The 18,763-nt window shown below is 58.8% G+C and overlaps 1 protein-coding gene and 1 long non-coding RNA gene across 9 annotated transcripts; one reads left to right on the top strand and one right to left on the bottom strand.

The window, feature by feature from the left end:
* Positions 1 to 3,059: 3,059 nt before the first annotated feature.
* Positions 3,060 to 11,443, bottom strand: CPSF4L (cleavage and polyadenylation specific factor 4 like). 7 transcript variants are annotated; one of them, XM_089317632.1, is made up of 8 exons: positions 11,137 to 11,315; positions 10,646 to 10,696; positions 9,099 to 9,251; positions 8,657 to 8,716; positions 5,524 to 5,619; positions 3,953 to 4,046; positions 3,503 to 3,542; positions 3,060 to 3,301 (listed from the first exon to the last, which is right to left on the bottom strand). In XM_089317632.1, the coding sequence occupies exons 1-8, from the start codon at positions 11,237 to 11,239 to the stop codon at positions 3,263 to 3,265; spliced, it is 636 nt and encodes a 211-aa protein (XP_089173758.1). In that variant the 5' UTR covers positions 11,240 to 11,315; the 3' UTR covers positions 3,060 to 3,262. The 7 variants fall into 7 exon arrangements, with proteins under 7 accessions (XP_089173758.1, XP_008269993.2, XP_089173763.1 ...); XM_008271771.5 differs by lacking the exon at positions 8,657 to 8,716 and having other exon boundaries at positions 11,137 to 11,443; XM_089317637.1 differs by lacking the exons at positions 8,657 to 8,716; positions 9,099 to 9,251.
* Positions 11,444 to 11,565: 122 nt separating this feature from the next.
* LOC149121089 (uncharacterized) lies at positions 11,566 to 18,119 on the top strand. Of its 2 annotated transcripts, XR_016223936.1 has the most exons (4): positions 11,566 to 12,237; positions 12,475 to 12,675; positions 13,949 to 14,049; positions 15,742 to 16,681. It is a non-coding gene; the product is annotated as an uncharacterized LOC149121089 (long non-coding RNA). The 2 variants fall into 2 exon arrangements; XR_016223935.1 differs by lacking the exon at positions 11,566 to 12,237 and having other exon boundaries at positions 12,264 to 12,675; positions 15,742 to 18,119.
* Positions 18,120 to 18,763: the final 644 nt, after the last annotated feature.

The raw sequence follows: 18,763 nt of genomic DNA, 5'->3' as shown, positions 1-18,763 counted from the left end.
AATTGAATTGCGTCCATGTTTGATTTCTGTAGTGGCATGTGTGGCTTCATGTTAAATGCCCCGTGTCACCACCTGCTCTCTCCCGGCCAAGTCTTTGTTGTGCCATCCACTGCCGCATGATCCGCTACCTGAGGGAGGAATGTATTCCTAAGTCTAACAGCCGTCTGGGGAAGCAGCTGTCCTGCCAGAGAAAACCGTGTCACACATTGCCAGTTTCCAGCAGTGGAGGCCACAGGCACAAGAGGAGCCACAGGCACCCCGAGCCACGCGCGGGAGGGGGGGGGCCCGCGGGCACCCCGAGCCACGCGCGGGAGGGGGGGGGCCCGCGGGCACCCCGAGCCACGCGCGGGAGGGGGGGGGCCCGCGGGCACCCCGAGCCACGCGCGGGAGGGGGGGCCCGCGGGCACCCCGAGCCACGCGCGGGAGGGGGGGGCCCGCGGGCACCCCGAGCCACGCGCGGGAGGGGGGGGCCCGCGGGCACCCCGAGCCACGCGCGGGAGGGGGGGGCCCGCGGGCACCCCGAGCCACGCGCGGGAGGGGGGGCCCGCGGGCACCCAGACCTGCCTGGGGAGCACAGGAGCTGAGCACAGGGACCGTGGATGTCCCATGCCCTCCAGCTTTTGAGTTTACCCACATTCTACTCCTCCAGCTCATGGACCACTCGCTCCTGCCACAGTCACAGGCTTCCTATCCTGTCCGTCACTCTTTGCCTTACAGGATAAAGGGGAGTGACTGTACACACACCAGCTGCTCCTGCACCGGGTCCCCTGTTTAGGCTGCTGGTGGGCTCACTGGGGAGTCCTGAAAACAGAACAGCCCCTAGACAGATGGGGCCAAGGAGGACCTTCCATGGGGCTCGTGTTACGGTGTGGGGGCGGGGTTAAGCTGCTATTTGCAACACCTACGTCCCGTATCAGAGCGCCAGTTCAAGTCCCAGCTGCTCCTCGTCCGATCCAGCTCCCTGCTAGTGAACCTGGGCAGGCAGAGAAAGAAAACCCAAGTGCCTGGGCGCCTGCCATTCACAGGGGAGACCCGGACGGAGTGCCTGGCTTCAGCTGACCAGCCTGGCCTTTGCAGCCATCTGGGGAGTGAATTGGCAGATGGAAGATCTCTCTCTCTCTCTGTCACTCTTTCAAACAAATGAGGAAGAGGAGGAAGAAGTATGCAGTTCCCCAGACCAGGGCTCTCAACTCCTGCCAGCGGAATCTGATGGGACAGGAGCCTGCCTTGCGGCACTGACAGGAGTGAGTGCATGTTCCTAAGTTCAAATCTCAAGACAAACCCTCGATGGTCTAGGGAACCTGAGGAGATAATCCATTGGGTGCCTGAGGCCTGGAAGAGACCGGGGTTCATGTTAGGAAACTGGCGCAGTTGTAGCCAGGTGGCCGCATGGCCCAGCTACCTGAGCCAGGCTCCACCCCCATCCTAATGGGATTCCTGCTCCGGCTTCCCTGCCCGCCCTCAGGCAAAGTTTTAAAAGGGCCTGTTCCTGCACACGTGCTCTCTTGCCCTTCTCTCCTGCTCTCTCTCGGTTCCTCTCTCCAGCCTCCTCCTCTGGTCTCTTGGCTCTGCTCTCCTCTCTCCTCTTCTCTGCTCTCTTCTCTGCTTGCTAGCTCCTCTCCTCTCTGTTTCTCTCTTGCAGTCTCCCTCCCTTTTTTCCTTTGCCGCCCCTTCACTCCGGTCTGTAGGGTGTTCCCCAATAAACCCTTTCCCTTACTCCGGTGTCCGGTGTGCTTTGCGACGGCTAACATTAAGATATAACAGCTCAAGCTTAGGCTCGCGATCCCGGAGAGCAAGGCTCTGGCCTTTTGAAGACCCGTAAAATCCAATGAACCGGAAACTCAAAGGACCCGCCTCTCTTTCGCGTCGTGCTGGTCTAACTAATCTGCTGCAGAATACAGAAATCAAACCTCCCGACAAGGCAGAAGCGGTCTCCTGAAGATGTGATAAAGACATGGATATTTTTTCTTCCTGATAAATCAGAAAAGAACCAAAAAAAAGAAAAGAAAAGAAAAAAAAAAACAAGGTGCTACCTTCTCTCCTTTGCCAAAACCTGCCCACCTTAAGGATTTGCTTATACACAGAGAATTTTAACAGGCAGCCAAACAGGAAACCAAAGATGTTTCACTTATCAGCCTTTTAAAGAATCAGTCCTACGGAGATGCAAACAGGATCAGGTTGTTGCGACTTTCCACACTGGAACATTTGCTTAACAGGATGTTACCCCCTCTCCCTCCCTCCTGAATTCTCACTCCTAGAATCTCGTTCTCACCGGGAGTAGAAAAGGCACCACATCCCACCCTGAGCAAAACAGCGTCTGGGCCTTACCTGGTGGTGGGGAAGCAGGCACTTTGCCAGGAGGGGGGTGTGGGGAGCTGCGGCAGCAGGAGGTGCTGCATCCTGGGGCGGCTCATCAGCTGCAGATAAAGCAACATCATGAAGAGACACCAAGGGCAGAGACTGTAGTGGCAACGACACTGAGGCTGGGGGCTGGCCACGCGTTGGGGCTGGCTGCAACAGCTTTCCAAAGGCCTGTATTCACAGTTTGAATTGCCAAAGGCAATCCTTGACATCAAAGAAGTCCCCGAGTCATTGCAGATGGTGTCTGTCCCGCTGCCCTCCCAGCTTCTGGGGCTGGGCTTCCCTGAAGAGTTTATTCTCTGTGCTCCTGCCTGGCCTCTCACACTTACATGGCAGCCCAACAGTCCGGGGTCAGCAAGGGCATTGCACTCATTCAGCTCTGCTATCTTATGCCCAAGAACCGCCACAAACAATGCGTAAATGTCCCCAGGGTGGTCCCTCTGTCACCCAAACAGTACACCTGAGACCAGGTAGTTTATAGAGAAGAGGGGTCATTGGCTCACAGTTCCTGAGGCTGGAAGCCTGGGAGAGCGAGGGTTCACACTGATGAGTCAGCATTAATCCACGCAGGAGGGCTCTGCCCCCAAGCCAAGCACCTCCCACTAGGCCCCACCTCCATCACTGCCGCGTGGACAAGAGGGAAATGATGTGCGTGGCCCCATTCCAATCAAACTCCACAAAGCACTGGAACTAATCAATTCCACATGTCACAAAACTTTATTATTTTTTTCTCCAAGCTTTATAAAACCACGCTCAGCTCCCCTGCTGCGCAGATGCAGACGGCGGACAGGTCCGGCCTGCAGGGCGCAGTTCGCAAAGCCTCCACGCGGGCCCTCGTCAACACTTGGCATCGGCAGGGTCTGGGCGCGTGTCGGAACCCGGGTGGCCCCGATTCGGGAGATCAACGTCGGACCCCAAGTCCTGAGCTGGGCCCCGTTCCCTGTAACAATAACCACACCTGTTACCTAGCTAAGGGAAAGGAAAGCTTGGGGGCTGAAAAAGGGAGGAGCCCCCCCCCCCCCGCAAAATGCACATCATGGCGCGTGGAGCGGAGGCTGGGAGGTGGGCGAGGGTGCTGGGAGGTGGGCGAGGGTGCTGGGAGCAGTGTGGAAGGAGGCGAGCGAGGCACACGGGCACTCACCTGCCTGCAACTCGGGTTGAATGCAAGATTGATCTTGGGACTAAGGAGAGAGAGAGAGAGACAGACAATTACAGCCAGGCTCTCGCCCTCTCTTCTGCTCATTAACATGCTCTGCGCCAGCCTGCTGCGGATTTCATATTTCAGAACCCCCGTGGGGAGGGAGCCAGAGCTGCCCGCAGGGGCCTGGAGGAAGCTGCTGTGATGTGTTTCTACCCTTGTCTCTGGAACAGGGGGTGAGGGTGTTCATCTGTGCCCGCCCTAGCGTGAGCACACATTAACGGGGCGAGTCAGAGTTCAGATGGCCAGCGGCAGCACCACATCCAGGGCTCGGACAGGGCCGAGGGTGGGTGTGGGCGGATGCTGGCCACGCGTCTGCTCCACGCAAGGACCTAGACCTGGAAGGCCAGGCCCACCCTCTGGCGGGAGCTGCACGTGAGAGATCATACTTACTGGGCAAACTGGCATGTGGGTCCCTCGGGGCAGAAGCCAGCGAGGTAGCGGAGACACATGGTTCTGCGGGTGTGGCGGTACTTACATAGGGGGCCTGAGGGAACCAGAAAGTGATCAGAAAGGTGGACCTGAGGGGCTGGCATTGTGGCATGGCAGGTGGAGCCACTGTCTGTGATGCTGGCTTCCCATATGGACACCGGTTCAAGTCCCAGCTGCTCCACTTCCTCATCCTGCTCCCTGCTGATGCGCCTGGGAAAGCAGTGGAAGATGGCCCTAGTGCTTGGGCCCCTGCACCCACGTGGGAGACCTGGGAGAAGCTCCTGGCTTCAGATCAGCTCAGCTCTGGCCATTGCTGCCATTTGGGAGTGAACCAGCAGATCCAAGGTCAGTCCCTCCCTCCCTCCCTCCCTCCCTCTGTGTGTGTGTGTGTGTGTGTGTGTGTGTGCCTCTCTCTTTCAAATAAATAAAAAATAAATCTTGGACCCGGCACTGTGGTGTGGCAGATGAAGCTGCCACCTGCAGTGCCGGCATCCCATTTGGGTGCTGGTTCGAGTCCCGACTGCTCCTCTTCCAATCCAGCTCTCTGCTGTGGCCTGGGAAAGCAGTGGAAGATGGCCCAAGTGCTTGGACCCCTGCACCCGCGTGGGAGATTGGGAGGAAACTCCTGGCTCCTGGCTTTGGATCTGGTCATTGTGGCCATCTGGGGAGTGAACCAATGGAAGGAAGACCTCTCTCTCTGTTTCTCTCTGCAACTCTACCTCTCAAATAAATAGAATATTTTTAAAAAATTAAAATTAAAAATAAGAAAAAGGTGGACTTGAGCAAAGGGGGAAGCTCCCTGGGAAGAGCAAGGTGGTCCCAGGCTCCGCACGTAATGGGAACGTGTAATCTCGTCCCTCCCACACTGCCCTGAAGCACCCACTTCGAGCCATGAGACCAAGGTGGGGGCAGGGGCCCCTGGGAAGGTGTCTGGGGCACCTCTGCTGGCAGGTCCTAAAGTAGGAAGCAGAGGGGGTGCCACAAACGTGCTCCGTGTCTCAAGGACTCGCATGGGCATGGACCATATCTGCGGTCTTTATTTATTTAGCTCTAAAAGATCCAGCTAAGGACGCTACAGTCTCGCTGACCCCCCTCCATCCCCCCAGAACTCCTCCCTAAGCCAGCAGTGCCGAGAGCTCAGTAGGAACAGAGCAGCTGTGGGTTCAGTAGAAAGGAGACACAGAGCTCCAGGCACGGGGGACCCTGGCCAGGAGCCTCCCTCCTGGTTTGGCTACAGCGATGGGAAGGCGGGACTGGCCTCAGTGACTCCAGACCCCATCCCCAGCTGGGCAAGAGAGTGCAGGTGAACTGGTGTCTCCTTCAGGCCACCCCCGTGGCGTGACCTTCCTGGGGTCAAGTAACTTGTTCAAGGTCAGGCAGCCTGTCAGGGTCGAAGGCAATACCTGAACCTAAGTAAGCCTGCCCCGGGAGTCACTGTGCACCTGTGGGTCCCTCCACGGCCCCACCCCTACAGAGAGCCACCATCCTGACCACCCACGGCCACCAGGGCCTCGGGTCCGTCCAGTCCTCACCATTCTTGCAGAAACCTTGGTCGTACCAAGGACAGTCCCGGGGCTTGACAGCCGACTTCACGTGGAGGAAGGAACACTCCTTGTTGTTGCAGTCACCTGGAAAGACCAGCATGCTTTGCCTGCAAGGGGCTTCTCTTTAGGGTCGCTTTCACCTCCCAAACTGGACTGATCCTGCCCCTTGCGGAGGCATAAGCCACTGGCCTTTGGGTTTTTGTTGTTGCTGTTTTTTTTAACAGCAAGGTATTGCTAATCCTTCCTAGAATCCCAGTCGCATTTGCGCAGCGGGGCACGGGGATGAGGGTGCACTCATGGAAGAGTCAGGGCAGGGCCAGACGTAAAGAGGGAAGCAGGGACACTGAAGGCGCTCAGAGGCTGCCAGGGAGGAAGGGAACAAGAGAACAACAGCTGGAGACCCCAGAGGGCGGAGGCTTTGAACACAGAGGCTGCCATGCTCCGTGGCCGGACCCGTCTCTTCCTCTCTACTGGGAAACCCAGGCGGCTTTCAGAGCCCCAGGGAGTCGTTTCGGAGGGGGCAATGCAGAGGCAGGGAACTGCTTCAAATTGGCGTGGGGCGGGGGTAGGAGGAGGCTGGCACCATGGAGCAGCAGGTAAAGTTGGCACCTGTGACGCCAGCTGGCTGCTCCACTTCTGATCCAGCCCCCCTGCTAACGCGCCTGGGAAAAGCAAAGGAGGGTGGTCCCCAAGTCCTCGGGCCCCTGCCACCCACGCGGGAGACTGAGGGAGCTCCTGGCTGCAGCCTGGCCCAGCCCCACCCATGCTGCAGGCATTTGGGGGAGTGAACCAGTGGATAGAAGCGCGCGCGCACTCTCTCTCTCTCTCTGAATTTGCCTTTCAAATAACTCTTTAAACAAATTGGCATGGAGGTGAACAGATGCTGACCGGAGGAATACCCGTGGTCCCGCCAAGCCTAGGCTAGCATCTGTCCGTGGAAGAGACTGGCCTCGCGCTTCACTTGTGTACTAAGGGGTGCCCAGGAGGCGCCGGCAGAGCCTCCAAGAGTGCCCACGCGCCTCTGCGCCAAGTGGACAGTCTCTGCCTGCTTTCTCTGTCAGCCTCCTTGGCAGTCTACAGCTCAGGGCTCCTCAGAGCCCAAGGGAACTTCAGAACTGCGTTGCGTCGGCCTGAAATGCTCGCCGTGACGCCTCGGGCTCCTGCCAAGCCTGGCTGCCCCTGCAGAGGAGGGCCCTGCTTCCAAGGCGTGTTGAGCCCCATTCACTCCCATCCCTGTCATCTCCCAAGTGAGGAAGCCAGTGCTTGGACGGGGAGACCCACGTGCACTTCCCTGGGCTTCCTCGCGCCGGGGAGGAGCTTCTGTGCCCACCACCACGGCACAGCACTCAGTAGGGCTGAGACTCGGGGCCCAAGCCTTCTAAGGACTGGAAGGACCTCTCCGACTAGGGATGGTCAACATTTGCTAGGCAGAAATACAAGGGATCTTCAAAATGTTCACAGAAACGTATATCATAAAAAAAAAAACAAAAAAACAAAAAAAAAACACACACCTTGGAGCCAGCGCCGCGGGGTGCCAGCACACCAGGTTCTAGTCCTGGTCAGGGCGCCGGATTCTGTCCCGGTTGCCCCTCTTCCAGGCCAGCTCTCTGCTATGGCCCGGGAGTGCAGTGGAGGATGGCCCAAGTGCTTGGCCCTGCACCCCATGGGAGACCAGGAAAAGCACCTGGCTCCTGGCTCCTGCCATCGGATCAGCGCGGTGCGCCGGCCGCGGCGGCCATTGGAGGGTGAACCAACGGCAAAAGGAAGACCTTTCTCTCTGTCTCTCACTGTCCACTCTGCCTGTCAAAAAAATGGATTTCACAATATTTTTTTGCTCCAAAATAAACTTACCTTTCCTTGCATTTTCCAGGCACGTTTGGATGTGCCCTGGTGATGGGGAAGCGCTCTCTGTAACCCTCTTGCCTTCCCACCCCAGTCCGGACACTCACCGCGCTGTGCGCCTCTCCTGGCCAGCAGGTGGCAGCAGCACCTCAGTCTCCAGCCTTTAGGAGCCACCCACACACCTTTAGCTCACTGGAGCAGAGGGAGGCCGTCCTGGCCCCTGTGGACTGCCCTGTGCCCCTCCCACACCTCCCCCACAACACGTTCTAAAAGGAGAAGCTAAATCCAATGGGGAGGAGAGTGACTTTGATATAGTAGAAATAGACTCTTGGGGCAGGCACTGGGGTGCAGCAGGTGAAGCCGCCTCCTGCAGTGCCAGCATCCCAGCTGCTCCACTTTTAACCCAGCTCTCTGCTGTGGCCTGGGAAGGGCGTGCAAGATGGCCCAAGCGCATGGGCCCCTGCACCTTGTGGGAGACCCGGATGAAGCTCCTGGCTTCGGATCAGCTCAGCTCTGGCTGTGGCAGCCATTTGGGGAGTGAGCCAGTGGATGGAAGATCTCTCAAATAAATAAATAAATCTTAAACAAAAAAAAAAAACCATAGGTCACACAGCCTAATCGTGGTTCTAATCGTGGTTAACATGTCTGTCCCTCATAATCAGAATTATCTGAGGACAGAAAGGGACCTGGGCCAATTCCTGCATCCAAGCCCAATACAGCTGAGCCCCAGGTGGAAAGCAACCAAGGGTTATTGAAGGAATAAATAAGCACGCGGCCTTTTAAGTGACAGATTCAGGCATGATGAGGGCAGGGGGCAGGCCCCAGATCAGTTTTGTCCCTTTCAGATGGACACGTGGGTACCCCCTGGAACTGTCAGGACCCTAACCTCCCAGCAGGCAGGAGACACAGTGCAGGCGGGAGGGGGGGGGGCAGAGCTCTGTCCCCAGGACCTCCCCATAGGTACCAATGAGGAACAGCTGCCTGGGGGGAGCTGGCACCAGCCTAGGTCAGGGGTGACCCTGCACCTGGCCCCAGTTCTCTCTGCAGGTCAGTCTTTTTGGAACCATTTGGAAACCTCTGGACTAGGTCACTCTCCAGGCTCCTTCCAGCTCTGAGAAGCACCAAGCTGCACAGACCTGCTGGGCACACTCTGCCTCAGATCTCCAGTGAGGCAGCAGGTGGCCGCAGCCTCCCCTGGGAAGGCAGAAGGGAGGTGCAGCCAGAGCACACGAGCCTAGGGGCCGACTTCCGAGCCTCGGGGGTTTAGGTTTCTCGTTACCTTTTATTTCCGACAAGTGATGGGAGTTTTCCATGTACAGAAGCCGTGCAAAGTTTTCCTCTAAAATACGAGTTAAAAATAGCAAGGCAGCTGAAAGAGCACCCAGTGATGCAGGTGCTCCCTTGGCGGGGCCGGCATCACGAGAGGGGCTCTCGAATGCCTGACACGTGGGCAGCCCTGGCCAGGACCCCCACCCTCCCGCGACCGGGGATGGCTGGTTCCTGACCAGCCCGGGGACGGAAGCAAAACCCCCTTCCCTTTGGGGAGCTAACTGGGGTGAACCTGGGCACAGCTCTGCTTTTTTGGGGGGTTTGAAGAGGCAGGCAGCTGAGATCAGGACAGCCTGGTTAGTCCCCCCAGCCCCTCTCCGCCTTCCCGTCTCACCGACACCACTGCCGCCGCCCCCCGCCCCAGGTGAGCACCGAGCCTGGCCGGGCGTTACCGAACGTGGAGTAGAAGTAGCACTCGGGCATCCTGGTGGCGTCGTAGCGGTGCAGGAACCGGCAGTGGTCGCCCTTCTTGCACAGGCCCCGCAACCAGTGTTTGCACACCACCGTCTTCTCCCCGTGCTCGTGCCGGAAGGGGCAGAGCGTCTCTGCAGACACCGGAACACCTGTGTCCCCTCACCCAGCCCCGCCCCTGGCGCACAGTAGGCGCTCGTGAGGGGCCCGCTGAATCCACAAATGTCAGGGCCAACGTTGTGGTGCAATGGGCAAAGCCACCTCCTGCGGCGCCGGCAGCCAGGCTTAGAGCTGGTTCGAGTCCCGGCTGCTCCGCTTCCCCTCCAGCTCCCTGCAAACGCACCTGGGAAAGCAGCAGCAGATGGCCCGAGTACTTGGGCCTGTGCACCTGACCTGGGATGGAATTCCAGGCTTCGGCCTGTCATTGTGGCCATTTGGGGGAGTGAATCAGCAGATGAAAAATCTTTCTCTCTCCGTCCCTCCCTCTCTCTAACTCTACCTTTCAAATAAATAAGTCAGTCTAAAAATAAAATTTAAAAAACGCTAGGTTTCCTGGCTTCTAAGGCTGACCAGGCTGACATAAGAGCCATCTCTGTGAGGAGTCACAGAGGGTCTTCCAATTTTCGTATCAGGTCGCTATCGCCAGCGGCTGGAAGAAGCCTGCACCCACCAAGTTTCTAACCAGGCCCGGCCTCGTGCACAGCCAACTCTCCGATGCAGCCGGGGAGCAGCACAGGCATTCTCTATGCCCCCTTGCAGCCACATCTCGGTTCTGGCCTACAGGAAGACGGACGGCGTCGTAGCTGCTGATGGGCCGAGCTGAGGGGTTGTCACTCAGGCCGTGGCCACACCTGCAGGGCGCTGGCTGCCCCAAGCCCTGGGTGATCAGAGACCTCACGGCCCTTCTCACCCCCTTGTCCAGGGTGATCCAAAGATAAACAAGGCTCCGAGTCCTCCCAGTTTGCAAGGACAAGGCCTTTGGATCGCATCGCAGGTCCTAAACTCATCCGCACGGGCGGATTTCTTAACCTGGATCTATAGGCGGGTTCCAGGCAGGCAGGGGGTCCCCTAAAATGGGAGGCAAGCTTTCGTTTGGTTTTGCAACTGTGTCTTTCTCTGGGAAGAAGGAAAGCTGAGAGTCCCTGTGTGGAAGCCAGGCCTCCGCAGAAGGGCTGTGCCTGGGGAGAGGGTGTGGTTTGAGCCACGGCCAGGGCTGGAGGAGCACGGGAGACATTTCAGAGACCTCGGCCAGAGCCACCAGAGGGCTTAAGGAGCGATGGGGCCCTGGACAACTGGCCGGTTTCCTGTTGATGTAGGGAAGCAAATCAGAGAATAAAGAAGGGGTGGCCACCTTCTGGGAACACCGAACCCCGGCCTGGCTACCCGAATACAAATGCTGCTGAGACAGAGAGATCAGAGGGGAGCAGCCGGCGGCTCGGGCACCTTAGCAACCTGCAAGACTGAAACTCTGCCCCAGCCCAGTCCGGCCCGGCCCAGCCCGGCCCAGCCCGGCCGGCCGCTCACTCACCTTTGGCGCACGGGCCCTTAGGGAAGAAGTTGCACACAGCTGAACTTGACTCTGGAAGGGGAAGGAGGGAGGAGGAAGGCAGCTTCCCCAGTGTCGAGGCTGTCTGGGGGCCTTCACACCCACCCCACCCGATAGCCCCTCTAATCATCCCTCAAGTTCAGGCCCGTGGGTCCCCAGGTCTGGGCCCTTTGGGGGCTGGCCTCCAGAGCTAGCCTTGAACCTCAATACCGAAACCCTCAACTCTGATGCTGGGGGGGGGGGGGGCGAGCTCGCGGCCTTCCTCCCCGTCTCTGCGTCTCTCTGCGGGGCAAATGGAACCAGAAGCCACAGAAGAGAGAGATCCAGCGAGAAAGGCCACCCCGGCTCCCAGGGAGCAGGGCAGAGAAGGCTGCTGGGGGTGAGGGGGACGCCTCTCTCACTGCCCCTGCCCGGGGCGGGGAGGGGGCCTGCTCATTCACTGTCCAGGGTTGGGGAGGGGGCTCCTCACTCACTGTCCATGCCCTGGAAGGGCAGGAGCCCCGTGCCCCTCTGCATCTCCACATCGTGCTCGAAGGTGAAGGTGAAGCGCTCCAGGCCGGCAATGACCTCTTGCATCTTAGCCGCTTAGCCGCTGGCGCCCTGCAGGTGGACCCTATAAGGCTCATCAGAGGCTCTTAAGGGGCCAGGGCCTACTGCTTCCCCTTCCCCGCCTCCCCCAGGATGCCAGCTGCCACTCTGCTATGCAAGCTGGTGGGGGGGGGACAGCAGTGGGGCCCACTGCCTCACCCCTCCCACCCATGCAGGTGCAGGCACCCCAGGGCCCCACACCCCCACACTGTGTACAGAGGCAACACGGGGCGGGGGTGGGATTAACGCTCTGCAAACACGCACAGGGCACGTGGGCAGACATTCCCAAACCCTGCTCAGCCTGCACGCCTGAGACGCAGCCACAGGCAAACCCAGGGTTGCACAAACCAACACCAGCAAGGCTGCGCGGATTCCAGCACAGCTCAGGGGCCAGTGGCGGGGGTGCAGAGGGAGCTCCCCCCACCACTACCGCCCCCCCATCAGGTCCAAGCCAAGCCTCCCCTCTGGGACCCGGATTCTGGCCCAAGTGACAGCCCCGAGTGAGCTCTTCACAGGAGAGGGGGGAGAACCAAAGGCTGCTGGAGTCGGAAATAGTTGGATGAATGGTGCTTTGTTTACCAGGAACACAATCTCCACCCCGGCTGGCTGGCAGTTGAGCTGCCCAGGGCTGGGTGGCCTCCCCGGGCCTCCCCACCCCTGAGATAGTGCTTTGCGAAAACTCTCTATGCAAATGTTGTTTTATGGTCACTGCACCATCCCTGCCCCGCAGGGGCCCCAGACTTCTGAAAATGCTCTCAAAAGAGCATTTGAGGGCTTTAAGGAGACCCGGCTTCCCCGCCCCCTCCCTGCCCTGGCCCCAAACTGGCCCGGCCTCTAAGTGGAACGGCTGCTCGCAGAGTCACATCGGCCTTCGACGCCCAGAGAACCAGAACCCAATGCCCTCCTGCACTGGGATGGAGCAAGGAGACGTGGGCAGTGCCCTGCAGGCCACGGCTGGCTTTTGTTTGCTGTGACTGTGCGCTGAGGTTTGTTGTTCCTTTGAACTCCAGATCAGAAAAGAAAATAGCTAGAGATAGACACCTGGAGCCGAGGCGGGACTGGCAGGGGAGGGGGAGGAGCCCAGAAGTTTCCAGAAGCTTGGGCCTCCCTCTGACTACGCTGGGGGAGCCAGAGGGGCTGAGCTGCAGGGCTGTTTGTTGGGGGGTGTGGAGGAGGGGTTCCTGGGTGGAAGTCCAGCATTCTCCTGTGCATTGGCGGTCAAGGACACGGTCAGCTGTCGGCCAGGCTCGTCGAAGGCGGGCAGCAAGCTCACGGGGCAGCCAGGAGGGATCAGGAAAGCAAGGCCTTGAGATGCCAACAGCAGCAAGGCTGGCGTTCAGATCCAGGTCTCGTGTTGGTCTCCTTCCAGCCTCATCCTGCCCCCACCACCAGGAACAGCCCCTCCAAGTGCAGGACACAAGCAGGTAACACAGAAGTACAGTGGGGGAGGGAGGAGCTGGGGGCAGGGCGGGGTGGCGGGGAGGGAGCGTGCTCAGAGGAATCTGAGGATGATCGGGGAGAACATTCCAGAAGGTCAGGCGACGGGCAGCGTCCAGCCCGGGCTGATGGGCAGGGGTTTGGGTTCGCAGAGCAGGTCAGAGAAAGATGGTAAGCAACAAGGATGGAGAACAAGTGGGAGCCCGGCCTGGGGTCCTCTCTGGACAAGCCTGGGGTCGGAGTGGGGGGGGCACCAGAAAGGCAGCAGAGCACCCCTGAGGCCTGGGTTAGGGGATGCTTTACAACACAGCTGCAGCTCAGGGGTATTACCCTAGGGGCTTTCCAGTGCTCTGGTGGCCTGAGCGGCAGTCAGGGGTCAGGAAGGAAGGCCATGGGCCGGCGCTGTGGCACAGCAGGTTAAGTCTCGGCCTGCAGCCCAGGCATCCCATGTGAGCACCGGTTCGAATCCCAGCTGTTCCACCTCCAATCCAGCTCCCTGCTAATGTGCCTGGAAACAGCAAAGGAAGATGATGCAGACTTAGGGCCCTGCCACCCATGTGGGAGACCCTGGTGGAGTTCCGGGCTCCTGGATCCCAGCTTTGGCCTGGCCCCAGGCCTAGCTGTTGTGGCCATTTGCAAAGTGAGCAGTGATGGAAGATTTCTCTGTCTCTCCTTCCCTGTCACTCTACCTTTCAAATAAATAAATAGATCTTTTTAAAAAGAAGGAAGAGGTGGAGGCTCACGAATGAGACACCCAGCTTCTCTCCTCTTCCTGTCAAGGCCCTGCCCTCCCTGGGCTGCCCATCCACTGTCTATGCCCAGCCAGCAGGTGCATGGTGGCTGTCCCTCTACCAGTCACTCCTTGTCAGTTTGACACAAGAATGATGGCCCCAGGGTAGGTGTTTGGTGCACTGGGTTAAGCTGTCACTTGGGATGCCCATATCCCAATATGGCAGTGTTGGTTCAGGTCTCAGCTGCTCTGCTTCTGATCCAGCTCCCTGCCAACGCACACCAGGGCAGGCAGCAGATGGCTCAAGTCCTTGAGTCACATGGGAGACCCAGCTGGAGCTCTTGACTTCTGAGTTCAGCCTGGCCCAGCCCCAGATGTTGTGGGCATTTGGAGAGGGAACCTGCAGATAGAAGAGCTCTGCTTTTCAAATAAAAAAGAAAAAATTTCAATTGAAAAAGTGGTGGTAGCTTGGTTCATGGTGCTTGCCAATTTAAAGAACGTTTTGCAGCATATTGAACTCTCTCTCAAAGTCCTGACGCCTGCTGCCTGTGCATGTGACCTTGTCTGGAGATGGGGTCTTCGCAGGTGTCACTCGGTTAAGGCTCCAGCCATGAGATCCTCCTGGAATCAGGTGAGTCCTAGACCCAATAATCGGTGTCGTTAAGAAGAAGGAGAGGGGGCTCTCAGACCCACAGACCCAGAAGAGACACAGGGATTGGGATTCTAACAACTACAAGGGAACGCCCAGGATCCCCGGCTGCCACTTGGGGTGGGGGCTGGAAGAGGGGCCTGGACCAGCTCCCCCCCCCCACACACACCCCCAGAGCCTCCAGGAGGACCCAAGCTGCTGACACCTCCATTCTGAACTTCCGGCCGCCAGGGTGTTCGAGAACACACTTCTGTTGCGTTCGGCTGCCACATTTGTGAAATGTGTCACGGAGGTCCCAGGAGACCAACACCTGCCCATCTGGAAATTCCGTCTCGGCAGGCCTCACCCCTTGTTCAGTGAGCAGCAGGGTGTCGGCTGGACCCCAGGGAGACCAGAGGGCTGCCCCGTCCCTCATTCTTAGGAGCTCCTGGCTCCCAAAGTGGACTGGCTCCCCATTGTCTCAAGACAATGTGAGCTCCAGGCCTGACAAGTCCTGGGGGCCGGGGGCTGGGGGCCGGGGGCCGGGGGGCCGGGGCCAGCGCCCTGATGTCCCCTCTAGAACCTCACAGTCAGCTCCTCTGTGCCCTGCAGCTGCTCCTCAGTTCTGGTGTTGTGGTTTATTAATTAATTCATGGGCCCAAAGCAGACGCCCAAATCGCTGCACAAACACTCATGTTAATTTTTAATCACCATCATTACGGGGCCCTCATTTAACTTCCTGAATCATCACCACGCTGCCCCTTTCTCTTTTTAACTGCACGGGCTCTGAGAGGCAGGGCCAGCTTTGCAGTCCTCTGGCCGCAGGGCCTGGCTGGCGGGCTCCCTGCGCCCCACCTCCCTGGCCTTGGCGCCACCGGCCCTCCTCCCTCTTCTCCCTTGCACCTGCCTCACTTCCCACATGGACACCTGAGTTCATAGAAACAGTGTGGGCGGTGGCATCAGGCCAGGCATTCGGTCGCCTCTCTGAGCCCCAAGCTCCATAGCAGTGGAGGGAGACCCAGGACAGTGACCCCCCTGTGGGGTGCCTGACGCAGGTCCCATGAGTCATCCGTCCATGAGATAAAGGACTTGTCTGACGTTACACAGCCCCTCCCTGGCCCTTGCCCCAGGTAAGACATCGGGGATGCCTGTGGCCTGGGGCTCCCCGACCCAAGTGTCTGCCTCCATGTCCCAGGGTCCCAGGTGCCACCCCTTCTTCAAGTTTATGACCACAAAGGGCCCCCTGATGACAGGTGCTGTGGGGTAAGGGCTTCCCGCTCATCCAGATGTTGTTGGAGGGGCTCCGGGGAGGTGCAGCAGGGACAGGCAAGGCGCCGTGTAGGAAACAAGGGGTCAAAGGACCCACAGCTGCTGCTACTCAGCCACAGGGACAATGAGCCAGTGTGTCCTGCTCTCTCCACTGAGCTCGATATGCCACTCAGCGGGGGCAGCTGGTGGCCTCCCAATGGCCACTTGAGGAGCAGGCCAGGGGGCCCCAGCAGCCAGGACGGTACCACAGGACCGTATTTATGCAGGAGCTCAGTTTGTGTGGGTCAGTCTGCTGCAGGGCCTACATCCAGAGAAAGCCACGGGTCTCCCCCAGAGGCTGGGAACAGTGACCGGACCACTTTGTTGTCAGCCAGGGCTTCCTCCAGCTCTCCTGGCGAACCTTACAGTCTTCTACCCATTTCACAGATGGAGAAACCAAGGCCAGAGGTGAACGACCGACTGCCTAAGCTTCCACGGCCAGTAGATGTCAGAACAGGGACCTAGAATCCCCTTTACTGCTGATCGCTATACCCGGTGTCCTCATTCCAACCCAACCTAGGAAGACAGCTGTTACGGCGTCCATGACCCAAAGGCTTAGATGAGCATCCCAAAGAACACGGGTTCAAGTCTGCATGACCCCAGAGCCATGCTCCTTCTGGCCTGCCCTCCCCCGGGGCTGGGAGGAGGACCCAGAGCCCGGGGTCCAGGACATGACTGGGGCTTGGCTCTCTCCTGTGAATGGGGCATGAGGGTTAAGGTTCTGGCCCGAGAGCGAATCAGCCCCAGATAAAGTCGTGTCCTGATGGCGTTTCTCCTCCCGTGTTGCCACTGCACATTCCTGCTCCTCTCTGTGCCCAGAGCCCACAGGCTGTGCAGAGGCTGCCCAAGGCCTCCTGGGGCCCAGAGGGAAATGTTCACGGGCACTGGCGCCACCCACGTCACCAGTGCCAAGGGGAAGCCACAGGCATGACTGTGGGCAGATGTGAGCTGGCAGGTGCAGCAGGCAGGGCCGGTGCAGGGCGCCTCCCGGCCTCTTCCTCCCTGTCCATGGTCCTTCTGGCTGCCCTCATGGGCTCCCCCCACCGACCCCCAACAGCCTGCGGGGCCTGTTCACTCATTCATTCATTCATTCATTAAAAAGTATTTTTGACATCATTCTGGAAACAGAAGGAACGAGACACAGCTGTTTGCTGAGGCTGGCGGAATCACTGTTCCCCAGAGATGTCCATGTCCTACCCGTGAAGATGTCACCTGCAAGGCAAACGGGACTTGGCAGAAGCGATGAAGCTAAAGACCCCGAGATGCAGGGATGATCTTCAGTTGTCCAGATGGACCGCATCCTTATAAGGGGAGGCGGGGGTCCAGGGAAAAGGGGGTGGGGGAGGGAGACAGAATTGAAGATGCTGCACTGCTGGCTTTGAAGACAGAGGCAGGGACCGAGAGCCAAGGGAAGCAGAAAGCCAGGAAACAGACTTTCCCCTGGATGGTGCCCAGGGGAAGCTGATTGGGTCTTCTGACCTCAAGAACCGGGAGCCAATACAGTGATGAGGTCCTGAGCCGCTACGTTTGTGGTCATTTGTTGCAGTAACCATAGGGAAACCGGCACAGGGGGAGCTGAGTGCGAAAGCATTGCTGGATGGCTCAGCTCTCCGCTGGGCATGAAAGGGAGGCCTCTGGGAGGAGGCGGGCAAAGCACTGCCCCGCTTTCGGGGATGATGGTCTCGCAACCCCAGCAGCGGGATCGAGTTCAGGTGCACGTGGGAAGCGACCTCTGCAGAAGCAGACGGGGCCGGGAGGCCCAGCCTGCGGGGTCACAGGAGGAGCCCACCTCCAGAGTGGGTCGGATTTGCACTTTAGAAAGGGCACTCTGGATGCACAGTCCCGGTGCCACACTCCACAGAGGGTCTCAGAGAAACGCGTGTCCAGAAACCCACGTCGCAGAACCCAGGGGCGGCCGGGAAGGGGACAGGTCCCCAGCCCCGAGGTCCTCTGTCCTTACTAAAATAGAAAAAGGTGGGGGCAGGGGTTTGGGGTGGGATTTAACACACAGCTTGGGACACCCACACCCCAAATTCCAACGCTGCCTCCAGTTCTACCATTCTTGCTCATGTGCACCCTGGGAGGTAGCGGGTGAGGGCTCAAGTACTTGGGTCCCTGCCACCCAGTCCTTGGGCTCCTGTCTTCAACCTGGCCCAGGGACAACTGTTGCAGGCACTTGGGGAATAAATCAGCAGATGAAAGATCCCTGTCTTTATCTTTCTGTCTCTCTCAAACAACATGAACATAAACAAATAAAAATAAAAAAAAATAGAAAACCATAGAAGGTCAAGGTTAACTGATTACCAGCAAAGTTTGACTCCGTGGTGCCACAACTCAAAGGACGGTGTTGTGTTCCCTGGGGGGATGTCTGACCCACACACCCCCCCTGGCCGAGGGAGACTGGCTGCCACAGAACGGGGAACGGCCACTGGCCAGGCCCCTGGGGTGGATTGATTCTCTCCACTGCGCGCAGCACTCTCTTTGATGGATTGCGGGCCAAGGTCACGCATGTGATCTGCCTTTGGGTCAATTAGGTCTGGAAGGAGAACTCCATTTTCATCACCGCAGCCTGCCCTCCGGTCTGTTATCTCTAAATAATTCTGGGGTCACAAAGCGGACAGACTGGGCACAGATGGAAAACTCCTGCAGGCCCCGGCTATTGACAATGCACTAATCAAATGCACTGCTCTGTGTGCAAAGCCCGGTGAGGGCAGGCAGCCCAGCGCACCCCCACCTAGAGAAGCCACCTTCACTGCAGAGTGGGGTGCTGGGAGGGGCCCAGAGAGCACGGGGCAGGCGGGGGAGGACCAAGCCCACCCACCCACCCAGACAGAGCGCCTCTCACTGGGGGCTCATCAGCCCTGAGCCGCCCCTGGCTCTTGCTTCCCGGCTTGGGCTTGGAATTCCACCTCCCAGCCGACGACTCCCACATCTGGATGTCTTTGGTCCAGACAAGCAGGCGGTTGCCCACTGTCTCTGTCCGCCAGGGCTGCTGGGAAGAAAAGCATCCGTAGGCCGAGTGGTTTAAACAACAGATATTTATTTCTCACAGTTCTGGGAAAGTTCAAGACCAACGAGGCGGCAGAGCGAGTTCCTGGTGAGGGCTCTCCCCAGCCCTGCTTGTGGACGGCCCCCTCCTGGCCGCGTCTTCCTACAGACCGAGCTCAGGTCTCTTCCTCTTGTCCACAGACACTCAGCCCCGGGGCTCCACCCTTGCGGCCTCATCGAACCCTAAGCCCCTCCCGAGGGCCCCACGTCCGCACACCATCAACGCTGAAGGTCAAGGCGGGACACGGACACGCAGTCCCTAATGCTTGACCTCAGCTGCCTTCTCGCCATCTCCACTACAAACAGCTCTCGCACGTCTGAGCCCAGACTTACTCCCCCGAGTGTCACCACCAGCCAGAGG

This window comes from Oryctolagus cuniculus, chromosome 17 (assembly GCF_051225735.1).
Source record: "Oryctolagus cuniculus isolate XC-2025 breed Fujian yellow rabbit chromosome 17, ASM5122573v1, whole genome shotgun sequence".
NCBI lineage: Eukaryota > Metazoa > Chordata > Mammalia > Lagomorpha > Leporidae > Oryctolagus > Oryctolagus cuniculus.
The sequence above is the reverse complement of the archived record's forward strand: the minus strand, read 5'-3'. Positions and strand labels throughout refer to the sequence as shown.